Source organism: Ictidomys tridecemlineatus, chromosome 3, assembly GCF_052094955.1.
Source record: "Ictidomys tridecemlineatus isolate mIctTri1 chromosome 3, mIctTri1.hap1, whole genome shotgun sequence".
Classification (NCBI taxonomy): Eukaryota; Metazoa; Chordata; class Mammalia; order Rodentia; family Sciuridae; genus Ictidomys; species Ictidomys tridecemlineatus.
The window spans coordinates 140,310,472-140,329,347 of NC_135479.1; the positions used below are offsets into that span (position 1 = coordinate 140,310,472).

At 37.0% G+C, this 18,876-nt stretch overlaps 1 protein-coding gene across 4 annotated transcripts in view; it reads left to right on the top strand.

Moving 5' to 3' along the window:
- Drc9 (dynein regulatory complex subunit 9) overlaps positions 1–18,876 on the top strand; it is a 44,682-nt gene that overhangs the window by 17,843 nt on the left and 7,963 nt on the right. For 3 of the 4 annotated variants that reach the window (XM_078043965.1, XM_040270253.2, XM_005340293.5), the window contains 3 exons: positions 1,333–1,414; positions 13,661–13,822; positions 14,542–14,616. In XM_078043965.1, the coding sequence (XP_077900091.1) occupies positions 1,333–1,414; positions 13,661–13,822; positions 14,542–14,616 (319 nt within the window). The remainder of the gene's footprint in view (positions 1–1,332; positions 1,415–13,660; positions 13,823–14,541; positions 14,617–18,876) is intronic. The other variant, XM_040270254.2, reaches the window with a different exon arrangement.

Genomic DNA, 18,876 nt, shown 5'->3' on the forward strand with positions numbered 1-18,876 from the left:
TCTCCCAGTACCCATCCCCCCAAAAAAAATCTTGAATAAAAATATTTACCTAGATGCAGTTTAGTGATAATTTTTTTTTATTCTTTTGTTTATTTATTTATACTGAGGATTGAATCCAGGGATACTTTACTTTGAGCTACATCCCCAGAACTTTTATTTTTTATTTTGAGCTCTCTAAGTTACTAGGGCCTCACTAAATTTCTCAAGCTGACCTTGAATTTGCAATCCTCCTGTCTCATTCTCAGGTTTGGTGTTTAACAGGACCTAGTTTAAACCATGTCTGCTAATTAATGTTTTTGTGACCATGGAAAGGGTGTTAGTTCAGGTGACCTGAGAAATAGAGGTAAAGATGGGATTATCCAAGCAAAGATATTATCAGGGGAAACACCTGTGTGAGAGAAATGGGGGTTGGGGAACCTTCAGATCTAATGCAAGACTGACCCCAAGAGAAGGAGAGGAAAATTTGCATGGGAAAGATCCTTGGGCTGTCAAAAGGTGGTTTGGCAAGGTCATCAAGGAGTATTTGAGCAAAGTCAACCATTAGAGAAGTCCTGGCTCTCTGGAAAGGGCCTGCCCTGGTATCCCTGCCACACTCAGTAAATGGTTTAGCACCTTTCTATGGGAAGTGACTCTAGAATATAGACAATGAAGAATTTCAGAGCTCAGTGGTTAAATACCCCTGGGTTCAACCCTAGGAACCAAAAAAAGCTGGGACCTGATCACATAAACTCCCTATAGTTGGAGGTCTGCAAGGTGCATTGTTGTGTCTACCACAGGAAAGATAGGAATAATGTTAGACTATCTCCTAAGGTTATTTTGAGATAAGAATATATAATTAAAGTATTCAGAATAGAAGAGATCCTCTATTGTCTCTTCGTTTTCCTCCTCTTTTTAATTTTTTTTCAGCAGAAACTATTTTAAATACAGCACTGATAAGCCAGAAAATCTACAAATTTATGAAAAAAAATAGTCTTTTTAAAAAATGTTACAAAAGTGTGCTCCATGGCTAGGGTTGTAGCTCAGTGGAGAGCGATTGTCTAGCATGTTGTGAGGCACTGGGTTTGACTCTCAACACCATATATAAATTTTTTTAAAAAGTCTATTGACAACTAAAAAAATATTTTTTAAAAAAAGAAGTGTGCTCCATGGACTAGCACCAGTAGCATTGCCTGGACTCCTTAGGGATGCAAATTCCAAGGCCTCATCTCAGGACTACTGAGTAAGACTCTCTGGAGGAACTTACAGATTCTGCTTTTAATGTCCTATTGATCCTAGTACATAGTACAGTTTGAGAAGCCCTGCCCTAAACCCAAAATGTTCTATTTCTTCTAGGGAGGAAAAAGGAAGAAAACAGATAAAATCCCTTCAAAAACAGCTGAGTAATGTCAAAAAAGAACGGCAAGCTGAAGTACAGGTAAGGATTACCTGGACAAATACAAAAATTACCTGGCAAATACAAAATCTGAGAGGGTGTCAAGCAATTTTTAGGGAATTTAAAGATTATATCTTGGGAGTTGGGTGTAGTGGCACACATCTGTAATCCCAGCAACTTGGGAGGTTAAGGCAGGAGGATTGCAAGTTCAAGGTCAGTCTCAGCAACTAAGCAAGATCTTTTCTCAAAATAAAAATTAAAAAGGGCTGGCTATGTATCTCAGTGGCACAGTGCCCTTGTTAATTGAAACAAAAATCTTTATGTTTATAGGTTGGAAGACTCAACATTAAAAAGATATCAATTCTTCCCAAATCATCTATAGATTTCTTTCAATCTCAATTATAATCCTCACTGGGTTTTATATTATTTCATCTTATTTTTTAGAAACTTGATAAAGTGATCCTAAAATTTATATAGATATGCTAAGGCCAGAGTTGGGCATGTTGACAGATGCCTATAATCCCAGCAACTCAGAAGGCTAAAGCAAGAGGGTCACCAGTTCAAGACCAGCCTCAACAAGGTAGTGGGGACCTAAATACTTAGTGAGAACCTGTCTCAATAAATAAATAAATAAATAAATAAATAAAAAGGTCTGGTGATGTATCTCAGTGGCAAAGCACCTCTGGGTTCAATCCTCAGTATCAAGGGGGGTGAAAAAAAAAGAAAGAAAAAAGTAATGCTAAGGAGTAAAAATAGTCAACAGTATTGAAGAAGAACAAGCAGAAGGATTTTTTAAAAAAATTTTTAGAATTATTATACAGCCGCACTAATTAAAACAGCACATATACTGAAAAGAAAAACAACAAAAAAAAAACCCCTAGCATATATCAGTGCAAGAATTTACAAATAGAGCAATGGAACAAAATATAAAGAAAACCATGACAGATTTGTGACAGGAGGGTATAACAGTGCAGTGACAGACAGTATTTTTAATAAATAATGCTGAAGAAATTGCACACCTGGGAATAAATTAGACTTTCCTCTGACCTGATACCATACACAAAAATCAATTCTATATCAGTATATGTATTAGTCAGGGTTCTCTAGAGGAACAGAATCAACAGGAAGTATGATTACAAAAAAAAAGGGGATTTATTAGATTGGCTTACAACCAGAAGCTGGATAGTCCACAATGGCCATCTGTAGGCTGGAGAGCTGGAAGAACCAGTAGCTGTGCCGTCCAAGAGGCTGAAGCCTCAAAACAAGAGGGATCAACCATGCTACCCTAGCCCTAGATTGAAGGCTTCTGGAAACTCCCTGGAGAATCACTGGCAGAGTCCGCTTTAGAAGAGTGAAGGAGTTAGAGTCTGATATCCTCAGACAATAACAGCCACAATCAGGAAAACCCATTAAAGAAGAATTGAACTTGCATCTACTGCTGCTTCCTTGTTCTTCCAACTTTTGTTCTATTTGAACCACCATCCTATTGGATGGTGCTGTCTACTCTTAGGTCTCTACTTCAGTTCACTATCCCACATGGCAGTCATTCCTAGACACACCCTTACTGACACATCCAGAAGCCTATCTTCACCATCTCTTAATCCAACCAAATTGACAATTCAAATTAACCATTACAGTATAAATCTAAATGTGAGAGGCTAAAGCATAAAATTTCTAGATATTATAGAAGACTACCATCTTGACTTTGGATAGGGAAAGATTTCTTAAACAGGCCACCAGTGGTTCATATTGTAAAGGAAAAAGGTTGGTAAATTTGGCTACATTAAAAATTAAAAACTTCTGGACTAGGGTTGTGGCTCAGCAGCAGAGCGCTCGCCTCGATGTGCAAGGGCCTGGGTTCGATCCTCAGCACCACATAAAAATAAATAAATAAAATAAAGGTATTGTGTCCAATTACAACTAAAAAAAATTAAAAATTTCTGTTCATCAAAAGAGAAGGAAAGAATGTTTTGGGGTATGTGGTTCAGTGATAGAGCACTTGTCTAGCATGTGTAGAACCCTAGGTTTGATCCCCAGCACCACACTGAGAAGGGAAGATGAGATGAGAGGGGGTGGAGAGAGGGGGGGGGGAGAGAGAGAGAGAGAGAGAGAGAGAGGAAGCTCCAATGTGGTATAAAGTATATAACCATTTACTTAATATTTATATAATCAAACATTATCAGGAAAGTGCTTAAATCTAAAATATATGGAAAACTCCTACAAATTAATTAGAATGGGATAGATACCTAGTGGAAAAACAAGCCAGAGAGTGTATGGGCACTCCAAAAAGAGGATGTCCAAGGGTCTAATAAACATATAAAAGTGTGTTCAACCTCAGTTGTCATTAGGGAAATGCAAATTGAAACCACAAGAGGACACAGTTATATTTTCATTAGGACAAATAATTTATAATCCCAAATGCTGGCTATGTGGAATGATGGATGGGCATTCTAATATTCTAAAACTGAGCATTTATGTTGATACTATTATGCTGGAAAAGTTTCCTATTATTAAAGTTAAAAGATAGGTATATCTTATGACCCATCAGTTCACTCAATAGAATGTGTATATGTGAAAAATCATGTGCAGAAACAATCAATACAGAATTTTTTGTAGTAGTTACAAATGGAAACAACCAATTGGTTATTGTACATTATGGCATATTTATACAATGAAATACGACACTTAAGTTAAAATAAGTGATCTATAGTTACCACATTATAAACCTTATATGAAACAAACTAGTAGTCCAGGTTTGAAAAAGACATATGGTCTATTTCATTTTTAAAAAGTGCGAAAAAAAACTTTTAGGGGTAAATGGTTAGATTTTAAATTATAAAAAAAATCATAAAATTAAAGATATTTGGTACTTTGGGGGAAGAAGGAGAAGGTAGTGATTGAGAAAGGGCAGGGGTGAGGGCTCATGTCAATCCTGTTTTTTATTCTGGGAAGTTGTTTTGTGGAGTTTAACCTTATGATAATTGAGATGTACACTTATTTTGTACACTTTTTAAACATATGTTCTGTATTCATAAAGTGACTTAGAAAAAAGTAATTACATGTACACTGTGTTAGAATCAAGTACAAAATATTATGGATGCATAGAGGAAGGAGCTTTAACTAAGGACAGTAAGCAGGGGAAGGTCACACTATAGAAATTATAAATTATTAAATTATTAATAAGTTATACAGGTGAAGAGAAGAAGAATGTTTTAGGACTGAAGGAACAGAAAGATGTGTTTGAAGGATTTATTGTTGTGTCTTCTTGGTGAATTGGCTCTCATAATAAAACATTCCTCTTTATGTATGGTAATACTTTTTGTCTTAAAGTCTATTTTATAATCAAATATGACACTCCTTTCTTCTAAACTTACTAGTTTTTATTTTTCTTTTTTTGTTTTGTTTTTTTGGTACCAGGGATTGAGCCCAGGGTGCTTAACCAATGGACTACATCCCTAACCCTTTTTATTTTTTATTTTGAAACAGGGTCTCACTAAGTTGTTTAGGTCCTTGCTAAGTTGCTGAGGCTGCTTTGAACTTGTGATCCTCCTGCTTCAGCCTCTTGAGTTGCTGGGATTATAGGCATATGCCACTGCATTCGGCTCTTACTGTTTTTATAGTATATTTTTTTCAACTCACTCATTAACTTGTTGTTGTTGTTGTTCACAGTACAAGGGATTGAACCTAGAGCCTTGTGCATGCTAGGCAAGCATGCGATCACCTTTCTTTATTTTGAGACAGGGTCACCCTAATTTGTTCTGGCTGGCCTAGAACTTTGTCTTTTTGGTCTAGAACTTTCTCATCCTTGTGAGTATCTGGGATTACAGCCACCACTTGGCTCTCATTCATTAACTTTTAAACTGTCTTTATATTCAAAGTACATCTCTTATAGAGAGCATATAACTGGGTTGCTGAGGCCTTATGCCTAGGTGGTTCATTCAGTAACCAGAGGGGTGATGAAGGGATGAAAAAAAAAGATAGACAGACACACATAGGAAGAAAAAGCTGGGGCCAGGTGGGTAGCCAAGTCCTGGTGAGGCTTGACTGTCTCCAGAGCTAGCTCAGCAAGTTTGTTTTATATGTTTCATTATTAAAAGGTTATTTGTGGGAAAGTTTCAGCAAAGCAAGCAACCTGAAGGACACAGGACTGGCAAGGCATTAGGGTCATCTTGTTTTACTCAGCATCCTCTATCCATGGGAGAAGGTGCTGAATTTAAAGCCTAGCCTTGCATGTAGCTACCCATTGCTGGTGTTACCATAGCAACTGAGGCATCTTGACCTGTACCTTGCACAGGCAGCTCCCAGCACAAACAGAGCCACAAGAGTCACATAGGCCATGATTTAGATCGCTGCTCTTCACACTGGATCTTGCTTTTATTCTAACAACTTCTGCCTTTTAGTCAAGTGTTTTGGTCCATTAGTGGAATTATTGATATAGTTGTTGGAAATATGGTCTGTGTGTGTGTGTGTATGTGTGTGTATGTGTGATGCTGAGGACCTGATCCTAGGGTCTCTTGCATGCTAAGCAAGTACACTATCACTCAGCTACACCCTCAGCCCAGATATGTGTCTTTTATCTGTTGTCCCCGCTGCTGTTCTTCTTTTCCTGACTTATTTTGGTTTATTAGATTTTTTTAGATATTTATTTTAGTTATTATTTTTTGTAGTCCCAGATGTTGAACTCAGGGGCTTAGGCCTGCTAGGCAAGCATTCAACCAGTGAGCTACAGCTTTAGCCCTTTTTGAAATTTTATTTTGCAATAGGGTCTCACTATGTTGTCTATGCTGTCCTGGAACTTGTGAGTCTCCTGCCTCAGCCTTCTGTGGTTATAGGTGTGCATCACCACACTCAGCTCTATTTTAATTTATTTATTGGATTTTTACCTATACATTTTGTATTATTATTATTATTATCCCTTCACATAAAGTGTAAAAACTTTTACCCATATAGTTTCATTTCTTACTCTTCCTTTACCACACTCCCTTAATCTATGAATGTTTTATATATATATATATTTCATTTACTATACATTGCAAATACTTATTCTTTGATGACTTACCTCCTTTCCTCTTTTCTTTTGGCCAGATATAGAATGAATACCAGAGAGAGTAGATTGAGATAATTGTGATGATCTCTAGGCTTTAAAATGGATTAAAGAAATTAAAGAAACATATAACTAAATTTGTAGCTTCAAGCTGAAAAATGATAAGCAATGGACATCAGAATTCAAAACCCTGTTGATTATTAGAGCACTGAATTAGCCAAGGGTGGTGTGCCTTCCTATAATCCCCGTGGCTCTGGAGGCTGAGGCAGGAGGTTCACAAGTTCAAAGCCAGCCTCAGCAACTTAGTGAGCTCCTAAGAACTTCGTGAGACCCTGTCTCTAAATAAAAAAGAGCAGGGAATGTGGCTCAGTGGTTAAACAGCCCTGGATTCAGTCTCTGGTACAAAAACAAACAAACAAACAAACAAATAAACAAACAAAAAACCCAAAACAAAACAGTGACTTGAGGTTAGGACCCACTACCTACTGTTATGGTAACAGCAATTTTAAAAAGTGCATGCTTCCTCTGTTTTTTCTAGACGTTTTAGAGTCTTCTTTCACAGTGGTGCTTTTAATGGCTTGTCATCAGTCTTAACAAATATGACAGTATATTACCACAAAATATTGTGAAAAGTACTTGGAATGCTTTCTCTTTTTAATTACTGCAGTTAGTGGCACTGAATGTTCCCTTACCCTCTGTTGTGATTAGACATCTACAACATTGTGCACAGTTTTAGGCATCCCATTTAAGGAGTTTACTCAGAGGAGATTAGTCAAGGCAATAAGGTGTATAGAGGTTTTATTACAGAAAGCAAGTGTTTTAGTCAGCTGTTTCACTGCAGTAACTATAAGACCCAACCAGAACATTTGAAGAGGAGGAACAGTTTATTTGGGGGCTCATAGTTTCAGAGGTCTCAATCCACAGACAGCAGGCTGCATTCCTTGGGGCTCAAGGTGAGGCTGAACATCATGGCAGAAGAGTGTGGCAGAGGGAAGCAGCTCACATGATGATCAGAAAGGAGAGAGAGAGAGAGAGAGAGAGAGAGAGAGAGAGAGAGAGAGAGAGAGAGAGAGATTGAGAGAGAGACACGCGTCAGATACAAATATATACCTCAGTGCCACACCCCAATTCCCACCTCTTCCAGCCACACTCTACTACCTTCAGTTACTAAACAGTTAATCCCTATCAAGGATTAATTCACTGATTGGGTTGAGGCTCTCATAACCCAATCATTTCTCCTCTGAACCTTTTTGCATTGTCTCACACATGGAGCTTTTGGGGGACACCTCACATCCAAACCATAATAGCAAGGTAAAAGGACATTGGTATTGGTATTCCCTTGGGAAAGGGACTAGTTGAAATGGAAATGAAAATAGCCGGTAGAACTGGAGCCTGAAACTTTAGAAGCTTGGATTTGATTGTTTCCTTCGCATCTCAGAATGAGAGACTATTTTAGCTCAGTTAATAGATTTTAATATAGAATTGTATTTTTGTATAGCTTTTATCACTTTAATAGGCCTCATCCCCATTTCCCTTTTGCTATCCAACACAAGAGAAAATCGGATTCCAACTTCTTCAGATAATAGAGTCCCAAATTCCAGGAATCAGTGCTCTCTTTTCTACTGTATGTTCAATTATGAAAACAGATTATTAAAAGCCTTTGGCTCACATTATTATGGCAAACATCAGAGCCTTATGAACTCTAATTGGTTGACTACTTCTTTCCATTACTAAGTCATGTTTCTCTGAATTCAAAAAACAAGTCCAGAAGACTAGGTCTGAAGGAATTTCGGAATTTGGAATTTGGATTTGTAATTAAAGTTTGGTCTGCCATGAAAACCCGCAAATATGCTGCATCAGTCCATGGACCTTGATCATGGGGAAAGCTCCAGACTCCATGGACAGTCAGAGCTACAAGTTGTAATGAAGACAAATCTTTTCTTAGTGAAAATCTTAAAAGGAATTTATTTATTTAGGTGGTACTAAGGATCAAACCCAGGGCCTCCTGCATGCTAGACAAGCACTCTACCACTAAACTGTGTCCCTAGCCCTTAAAAGAATTTATACAACTCAAAACTCAGCTGTAACCCATTGCTTCTTGGCTAGCTCTTCTTGCATAGTGGGAAAAATGAGAAATGGAATGGCACTTCAGTGCCATTAGTATAAAATCATGATCAAGTCATACTCACTAGCTGGGTAGTATTTTATATCTTACTGTGTATTTCCACATTATCACCATGGAGGGCCATAAAAATATTTGTGCAAACCAGCAATATAGAAAGGAAATCAGTAAACAGAGGTCCAAGGCAACAGCATTAAAACCAGATGCTTTTGGTTTGGCATAGCCAGTGTTGTATGAACTTAAAAGTTACATAATGTAATATCTTCTGTTTGTCATAGGCAGAAGCTCCTAGAGTTTTAACTCTGCTTTTCTAATTTTCCTATTGTTACTTTGAAAGATTTAATATTTAATTTGATTTAAAAACTGACCAGGGGCTGGGGATATAGCTCAGTTGGTACAGTGCTTGCCTTGCAAGCACAAGGCCCTGGGTTTGAGCCCCAGCACCAAAAAAAAAAAAAAAAAAAAAAAAAAAGACAACAACAACAAAAACAAAACAAAACTGATCCAAACATGCTTTTGAGTTTTGAAAGTATAGTTTTTATAGGGACATTATTTAATGAACACCTAACTGTCCAACATTATTAGGTTCTGTGAAAAACAAAACTATAGTTAGTTATGTGGGCTTAGCTTTTCTGGAAGAGGATTTATGTCTTTAAGTGATGTGTAAGCTAGACCTGGAAAAAAGCCAAGGGATTAAATAGGTAAAAAGACTCCTGTTGATGAAGAAATGAAATCACCTTATTTTCACTTTAACATGAACCTTCCTAGAGATTCAAACCTCATTAATAACTGCCATACAATTTGGAAATAGAAGGGAGGGAAAGGGAGAAAAGAGAAGAATAAGAAAAAAACATGAGCCTGAAGAGAGAGCTCTTAAAATTCATTTAATATACATGTACAGAACATCTAAGTTATGCCAGGCCCTAAGCAGGATTTTACAGATGAGAAAATAGGCTTAGAGAGGTCAAATAATTTATTATAATCCTACAGTTTATAAAATACTGAGACATATTATCCACTGGGCTTCTCTGCCATAGACACTTGTGTCCTGGGGATGGTTCTTGTTATAGTTGAACAATTCTATACAGTAACATCAAGAAGCCAGACAAAATAATGTGAAAGATTGCTTTCTGATTAATCCTAGGGACCTATGATCCTTTTAGCTGTTTGCTTTTTATTATGGATGATTTTGATCAATTTTTGTTTTATTTTTCAAGTAGTTACTTACAACTAATTCTATCCAGCTTACATGGTAAGGTGGTTGCTGTCTAGAGAAACAGATCTTTGATGAATTCATGGATCCATAACCCACACCCAAAGACAGGGTCTTGCTATATTGCTCAGGCTGGCCTCAAACTCCTAATCTCAAGCGATTTTCCTGCCTCAGCCTTCTGAAAAACTGGGATACAGGTGTGCACCAACAAGCCTAGCTTAGTCATGTGTTTTTGTAATTAATTGTATATTTGCTTGTGCTATCAGCTAAATCTGATTACCTCTCTGTGAAATTAACTCACACTTTCTTTTCAAACAGATGTTACATCTCTGACTAGAACTTTTCCAAGGATTCCCATGCACTTGGAATAAAACCTAAATTTCTTAATAAGAGCCTGCTTGGTTTAGTCTTGCCTATTTCTCCAATTTCATCTTGTCCCACTCTAAATCCTAACTGAAGGGTTTTGAATGTGTCTAGGTCTTGGCTGCCTCAGGACTTTGGAATATACTTTTCTTTGTTTAGGTAATTCCTCTTGGCGACATTTTTCATGTGATGAACTTATTTATCCTTCAAATATTAGAACAAATATTGCTTCTCAAAGATCCTTCTCAAGCTACCTAGTCTAACATAGATATCTATTATTTTTCTCCCATAGCCTTTGCCCTTTTTTTCATACTACTTTGCACTCATTTAAATAAGTTTACACATTTTATTTTCTTTTAACTGTATATTCTCTATTAGACTCTAAACTTCATAGCTGAGCATGGTGGCACATACTTGTAATCCCAGTTATTTAGGAAGCCTAAAGATCAAGGTCAGCCTTAGCAATTTATTGAGGCCCTAAGCAACTTAGTGAGATCCTGTCTCAAATAAAAAATAAAAAGGGCTGAGTTGTGGCTCAGTGCTAAATCACCCCTGGGTTAAATCCTCAGGAAAAACAACAACAACAACAACAACAAAACCTCTTAAGCTCTACGAGGGCAGGGGATGGATATGGCTATATTTAGATGTCTACTGTTTGTCAGGCCTAGGGCCTGACTCTGAATAAATATTTCCCTTTATGAATACTGAGACCTTAAAATTACTAAGTATTTCATAACCTGCAGTTTTCACACTTATGCTCAATGACTCCTTATATAGTCATCCCATTATGTCTGCAGGTTCTGTATCCATGGACTCAACCGATCATGTATAAAAAATATTTGAAAAATAATTGCACATGTACTGTACACATACTGTAAAAAGGACTTGACCATCTGGAGATTTTATTATTCATGAGATGTCCTGGCACCAATCCCCAGTGCATACTGAGGCTTGACTGGATTTATTCTCTGAGATGTTTCAGGCAACATAAATATTAATGTTTCTGTTTTACAGAAGGTAAAACCTAGAGAGTTTAACTGTCTTGGCTAAGGTCACACAAGTGATGGGGCTTGGGTGGGAAGTCAGCACTTTTGATCATTTTGATCATTGCTGTTTCTATCAAAATGAAATTATAATGGGAAATCTGTGTGGGAAAAAGAGAGTACCCAGATTGTATACTTATGAAATAATCTCATTGTCTTGACATGTAGAACTACTTTGTTATCTTTCATTTTCATGTGGATGGTATAACATTCACAATTATTTGCAGCAGTCTGGCTGGGCACAATTCAGGAGCCACTTGTCAAAAGAAATGAACTTTATTTTTAGAACCACATACGCCAAGCAAAACAGCTCCTCAGGAAAAACCTTCAGAGCCCAACTGCCACCACCGGCTTTCCACAAGCCTCTCCACCTCCCCCACTCCTCCTGCTCTTGAGGCCGATTGGCTGGGTCGCGTGGGCGGAGCCAAAAAAGTCCCCCAATGAGCAGCTCCGTGGTCTGAAAGGGCAGGGAAACAGCCCAATGAGCATCACCGCAGAGGAGCCAATCAGTTGGCAGCTAGAAGTTGCTGGGGCCGCTGTGAGCCAATCATCAGCTGGCAGCTGGAAGTTTGCTGGGGCCCCCAACAATTATTGACTTAATTTACCTTCATGTGATGGCAGAAAAAAATGGTGATTTATAAAATTTAAAATAATCTTAAACCACTGACCAAACTGAATGGAGACAGAATATATATATATTTTATTTTAAAAAAATTTGTTTTAATTAGTTATACATGACACTAGGATGCATTTTGACACATTGTACACAAATGGAGCACAACCTCTCATTCCTCTGGCTGTACATGGTGCATAGTCACACTTGTGGTGTAATCATACATGTATATAGGGTAATAATGTCTGTCTCATTTCTCTATCCTTCCTAACCCTTTCCCCTTTTCCCTCATTCCCCTCCGCCCAATCTAAAGTTCATCCATTCTTCCCTATCCTCCTCCCATTATGGATCAACATCTGCTTATCTGAGAAAACATTTGGATTTTGGTTTCTTTGGGATTGGCTTATTTTGCTTAGCATAATATTCTCCAGCTCCATCCATCTACCTGTGAATGCTATAATTTCATTCTTTAAGGTTGAGTAATATTCCATTGTGTGTGTGAGTGTGTGTGTGTGTTTCACATTTTTTTTTAATCCATTTATCTGTTGAAGGGTACCTAGGTAAGCTCTTGTGAATTGAGCCTTTATAAACATTGATGTGACTGCATCACTGTAGTATGCTGATTTTAAGTCCTTTGGGTATAAACCGAGAAGTGCGATAGCTGGATCATACGTTGGTTCCATTCAAAGTTTTCTGAGAGATCTCCATACTGCTTTCCAGAGTGGTTGCACCAATTTGCAGTTCCACTAGCAATGTATGAATGTGCCTGTTTTTCCACATCCACACCAACACTTATTGTTGTTTGTCTTCTTGATAACTGCCATTCTGACATGGGATGAGATGAAATCTTATTGATTTGCATTTATCTAATTACTAGAGATATTGAACATTTTTTTCATATATTTGTTGATTGATTGTATATCTTCTTCTGAGAAGTGTCTGTTCAGTTCCTTCGCCCATTTATTGATTGGGTTTTTTTTTTTTTTTTGGTGTTAAGTTTTTTGAGTTCTTTATATATCCTGGAGATTATTGCCCTAACTGACGTGCGTATGGCAAAAATTTGCTCCCAAAATGTGGTTCTCTCTTCACTTCACTGCTGAGAAGAAACTTTTTAGTTTGAATTCATCCCATTTATTGATTCTTGATTTTACTTCTTATGCTTTTGGAGTCTTGTTAATGAAGTCAAGTCCTAAGCCAACATGATGAATATTTGGGCCTACTTTTTCTTCTATTAGGCACAGGGCCTCTGTTGTAGTGTCTAAGTCTTTTATCCACTTTGAGTTGAGTTTTGTACATGGTGAGAGGGGTTCAATTTCATTTGCTACACATGAATTTCCAGTTTTCCCAGCACCATTTGTTGAACAGGCTATCTTTTCTCAAATGTATGTTTTTGGCAGCTTTGTCTAAAATGAGATGACTGCATTTATGTGGGTTTGTCTCTGTGCCTTCTGTTCTGTATAATAGGTCTACGTGTGTATTTTCGTGCCAATACCATGCCATTTTTGTTACTATAGTCCTATAATATAATTTAATTTCTGGTATTGTGTTGCTTGCTGCTTGACTTTTTTTAAAAAAAATATATATATAGTAGTTGTTAATGGACACAGTACATTTACTTTATCTATTTTTATGTGGATTGAACCCAGTGCCTCACGTGTGCCAGTCCAGCACTCTACCACTAAGCCACAACCCCAGCCCTGCTGCTTCACTCTTCTTGCCAAGGATTGCTTTAGCTATTCTGGGTCTTTTATTTTTCCAAATGAATTTCATGATTGCTTTTTCTAGTTCTATGAAGAATGACATTGGATTTTAATAGGAATTGCATTAAACATGTATAACACTTTTGATAGTATAGATTTTTAATTTAGAAACCTGGTCTTTTCTCTTAAGAGACGGAATGAATATATTGCTCACCTCAAAGACCAATTGCAAGAGATGAAGGCAAAAACCAACTTGGAGAATCTCTACATGAAAAAAAACACTGAGCTTCAGATTTCCCAGACCCAGAAAAAATGTAACAAAACAGAGGAACTCTTGTTGGAAGAGATTGAGGTAATTATTGCTACATTAGGAAAAAACAGATTGGTTGGGGTTGTAGCAAAATGGTAGAGCACTTGCTTGGCATGCACCAGGACCTGGGTTCAATCCCTTACTCATAGACAACCATTTGAATTGTCATTCCTGGTATAGTCTCACCCAAGAAAGGAAGGGGCAGAGGTAATTTTTTTCCATCTCCTCAACCCTTAGGGTTGAAATTAAAGACTAAACAAGGTTTTGAATATTTGCAAGCAGAGATTCTGATGGGTAGACCTTTATTTGAGAGGAAAGGCTGGGTAGTTAAAAGAATAGCCAGCAGGCCAGAAGGAGTAATAGCCATTACTAGCAGGTACAAGGATTCCTTTTTCTGAGACCTCTACTAATGGGGAGAGGTCCTTCCCATGTGGTGTTTCCAACCCTGTCAACACACTTTTCTGGGCCTAAGAAACTTGGGTCCTTGAAGCATTGTTCTTTAAATTGACATCTCTTTCCATTTTATTCTGGGGCCCTTGTATGTACCTGGCACAATGCTAGGACATGGCTCTGTGTTGTTTGTCAACTCGAATGGAGTTGAGTGGAACCAAATTGCAGCTCTGGAGCAATGCATTAGCATTTCTGGGATCCCTGCTGGAAAAAGAATCCTAACTGCTACTCTGGAGCCGTAGTCACCTGAAAACTTCTTATTTCCAACCTTGCCAGACAGAATTCCTGATATATGATTCTTGTTTTTCTAGAAATTAAGAATGAAAACTGAAGAAGAGAACCGAATTCATATGGAGATTGAAATGTTCCTTAGAAAAGAGCAACAGGTAAGTCACCAAAATGTTTTTATCCCCTGATTAAAATTTTTTTTTCACTTTAAAAGAGCAAAAAACTTGTAGTAAGGGAAGAAAAATTAACCATAATCTTAGCAGTCTAATGAATGAACTATAGCTTATATATCCTTACAGAGTTACCCACCAGAACAGTTATTTTTTTTGTTCTTCTTTTTTAAAATTTATTGGTTCTTTTTTAGTTATTCATGACAGTAGAATCCTTTTTGATAATAATTATACAAGCATAGAATATTCTAATTTGGGTTGCATTCTTGTGGGTGTACACGATGTGGGCTTCACTCTATTGTTTTCATATATGTATATGAAAAAATTATCTCAGATTCATTCCACTGTTGAATAGTTATTTTATATACCTCTAATTTGAGGACAGGTAAAATTTTGTCTCTTGCCTTTATAATTTAACTTATATAAGAAACTCTGTTTCTTGTTTCTATAATGCTTTGTAGACATAATTTTTAAAAAATGTTTTTTAATTTTTTAAATTATAAAAACAACATTCTCAATTGAGGGAAGTTTTCTTTTAAGTTACCAATTGTTTTCTCATTCATTGTTTATGTTATTACAGTCTTTTTTAAATTTTTAAAATTTGTTCTAATTAGTTATATATAACAGAAGAATGCATTTTGACACATTGTACACAAATGGAGCACAACTTCTCCTTCCTCTGGCTGCACATGTTGTAGAGTCACACCAGTGTTGTAATCATACATGTATGTATACACAGGATGATAATGTCTGTCTCATTCCACTGTCCTTCCATCCCTATACCCTCTGCCCTCATCTCACTCCCTTCTGCACAATCCAAAGTTCTTTCATTCTCCCCCCACCCCCATTATGGATCAGTATCTGCTTATCTGAGAAAACATTAGGCCTTTGTTTTTTTGGTATTGGTTTATTACATTTAGCATGATATTCTCCAGCTCCATCCATATATCTGTAAATGCCATAATCTCATTCTTCTTTAAGGCTGAGTAATATTCCATTGTGTATATGTACCACATTTTCTTTATCCATTCATCTGTTGAAGAGCAGGTTGGTTTTGTGGCTTAGCTATTTCAAATTGAGCTGCTAAAAACATTGATGTGGCTGCATCACTATAGTATGCTGATTTTAAGTCATTTGGGTATAAATCAAGGAGTGGGATAGTTGGGTCAAATGGTGGTTCCATTCCTAGTTTTATAAATGTAGATATAATTGTATAACTTTATAATTGTATATAATTGTTTTATAGATGTATAATTGGAATAAACGTACTTTCAGGCCATTATGATAGTAAGGGCAAAGTGTGGGAGTCCTGGGACTTCCTTTTCTTACCAATATATTAAAGGCATTGCTGCAACCCTGATGGAACCGTAGATTAGAGATAACATCAAGAACTTGAAGCTGGGCGTGGTGTCACATGCCTATAATCCCAGTGGCTTGGGAGGCTGAGACAGGAGGACTGCAAGTTCAAACCCAGTCTCAGCAAAAGCAAGGTGCTAAGCAACTCAGTGAGACCCTGTCTCGAAATAAAATACCAAATAGGACTGGGGATGGGGCTCAATGTCAAGTGTTCCTGAGTTCAATCCCTGCTACAAGGAAAAAAAAAATACAAAAAACTTGAAAGAAGCAGGAGTGATGATGCTTAACACACCCCCATTTGACTCATCTGTTTGGCTTGGGTAGAGGTTGAATGGATCTTGGAAAATGACAAGTAATCAAGTAGTGATGTTGCTTGTAACTACTATTCACACATAGTATCTTTACTGGGACAAATCTTCAATGGCTCCTGGTACTTGGTATGAAAGTTGTTAACCTGATTAAGGCCCCTGTCTCCAAACCAGTTTGAAATCAACCATAACAACAAAATGCACACACATACAAAATAACAACAACAACAAAGACACCACCAGGAGCAGTTTGCTTTCACTTGGCAGGGCCAATGGTACACCTTTATAGTCTGATTTCAGGATTATGTCAATTATTCTGTTCTCTTCTGTAATGGCCTACATAGAGATTGCTTACTTTGACTTTCCACAAAACATGGCAGTAGCCCTCTGCATTAATGACATTATGCTGATTGTATCTGATGAACAAGGAGTAGCAAGAGTTTAGATGACTTTTAGTAAGACATGAACTAGAAGGTGGGAGATAAACTCCATTTCTGGTACCAATGATGTTTTTTTCATATATTTGCTGAAGTTGAGTCATGTATTTAAATTGTTTTTTTTTAAAGTTACAGATGTATATAATACCTTTGTTTTATTTTATTTTATGGTACTGGGAATTGAACTTAGGGGCACTAAATCACTGAGACACATCCCCAGCCCTATTTTGTATTTTTATTTAGAGACAGGGTCTTACTGAGTTGCTTAGCACCTCGCCATTGCTGAGGCTGTTATCTGGAACTTGTCATCCTCCGGTCTCAGCCTCCCGAGTCTCTGGGATTATAGGTGTGTGCCACCTTGATGGCTTTGTTTCATTTTTATTTATTTTTATGTAGTGCTGAGGATCAAACCCAGGGCCTTACATGTGCCAGGCAAGAGCTCTACCACTGAGCCACAACCACAGCCCCTGAGGTTGCATTATCTTTAAACTCTTGAGATCAGCCATAGCTGGTCATAGTGTATCTGACATGAAGTAATGCTACTGGTGGTATCAGTAAAACATGTTGGTGAACGGGTATCATTGTGTGTTCAACCATATAGGATGAGCAGTGTGCCCTAGGTACCCAGAAAAGCATTCCAAAGCCATGGAGAAACTAGACTTCCCGTTGGGTCCTCTAGCACCCTCTGCTGACAAAGTTAAACATTTTGCTAGGTGGCCGAAAAATGTTTAGGATCATCCAGTTTCTCAGGGCAAGGCAGTGGAGGATGAATTTGGAACTGAGAGGCAACACACTGATAACAGCACAAATGGGGAATGTTTTCCTTTTATCATTAAGGATGAGGTTTACTCTGTAGGTTCCTGGTATATAAATTTTATTAAGGAAGTTTCTTGCTAACATTTTTTATTTTTTAAAATCAATGAATAGTCAATTTTATGAGATGACTTTTTTCATCCATTGAGATAATTTATTTTCCCTTTAACAGGTTAATAAAGTAAAAACACATTAATATGTTTACTGATGATGACTCATGTTTATTTTTTTTGGATAAACCTTACCTGGTAATAATTTAATATAGTTAATATATTAATATATAATAAATTAATACATTTAATAATAGACCTCTAGAATTGATTTATAGACTATAGATTTCTTTTTTGCTATTAGAGTTATATTAGCTTGGCGCAGTGCAAGGTGGAAGTTTTCTACCTTTTTATGCTCTGAAATTTAAAATATAAATGGAACAAAACAGATTATACAGTCCTTAAAGCTTGGTAAAATTCAAACAATTTTTAAGGATCTCTCTCTTTCTATCTTTTCTTGATATCTTTTTTTAAGGGGGGAGGTATTTGTCTGCCTTTTCAGCTTTTTTTTAAAAAAAAATATTATTCATCTCTCCACCTACCAAATCTCTTTCTCTCTTCTCTCTCTCTTTTAAAGATATGTCACCAATGACTGGTATCTTTATTTATTTAAAAAGGTTTTTATTTTTTATTTGCCAATGGACTTTATTTTATTCATTTATTCACATGTGGTGCTGAGAATCAAACCCAGTGCTTCAGCCATGTGCAGCAAGGGCTCTACCACTGAGCCATAACCTCAGCCCACCGAATATCTTGTTTTTATTTTGGTGCTGGGGATCGAACCCAGGGCCTTGTGCATGCAAGGGAAGCATTCTACAAAAAACTGAGCTGCATCTCCAGGTTTTTTGTTTTTGTTTTGATACGGGGTATTGAACCCAGGGTATTTAACCACTCAGCTATATTCCCAGTCCATTTTATTTTTTTTTGTTTTGAGACAGTGTTTCACTAAGTTCCTGAGGATGACCTCACACTTTTGACTCTTCTGTCTTAGCTTCCTGAGTTGCTGTGATTGGAGTTGTGAGCCACCATGTCTGGTCTTGAGTAATTTTTTGTAACTTGTCTTCCCCAAACACTTGATTTTAAGTGTTTTCAAGCTGTGCTCTACAGTCTCTTGCAAGTTTTAAATTTCCTCTATTTCTGTAGTTATATTTTTCATCTTTAAAAATTTCGTTTCTTTTCTCCCTTTGTCTTACTGAAACTTACCACAGGTTTGCCATTTTATTGGTCTTAGCAAAAGACTGGCTTTTTCTTTTATTGAGCAGATTTTTTTTTCCTTGTTACATT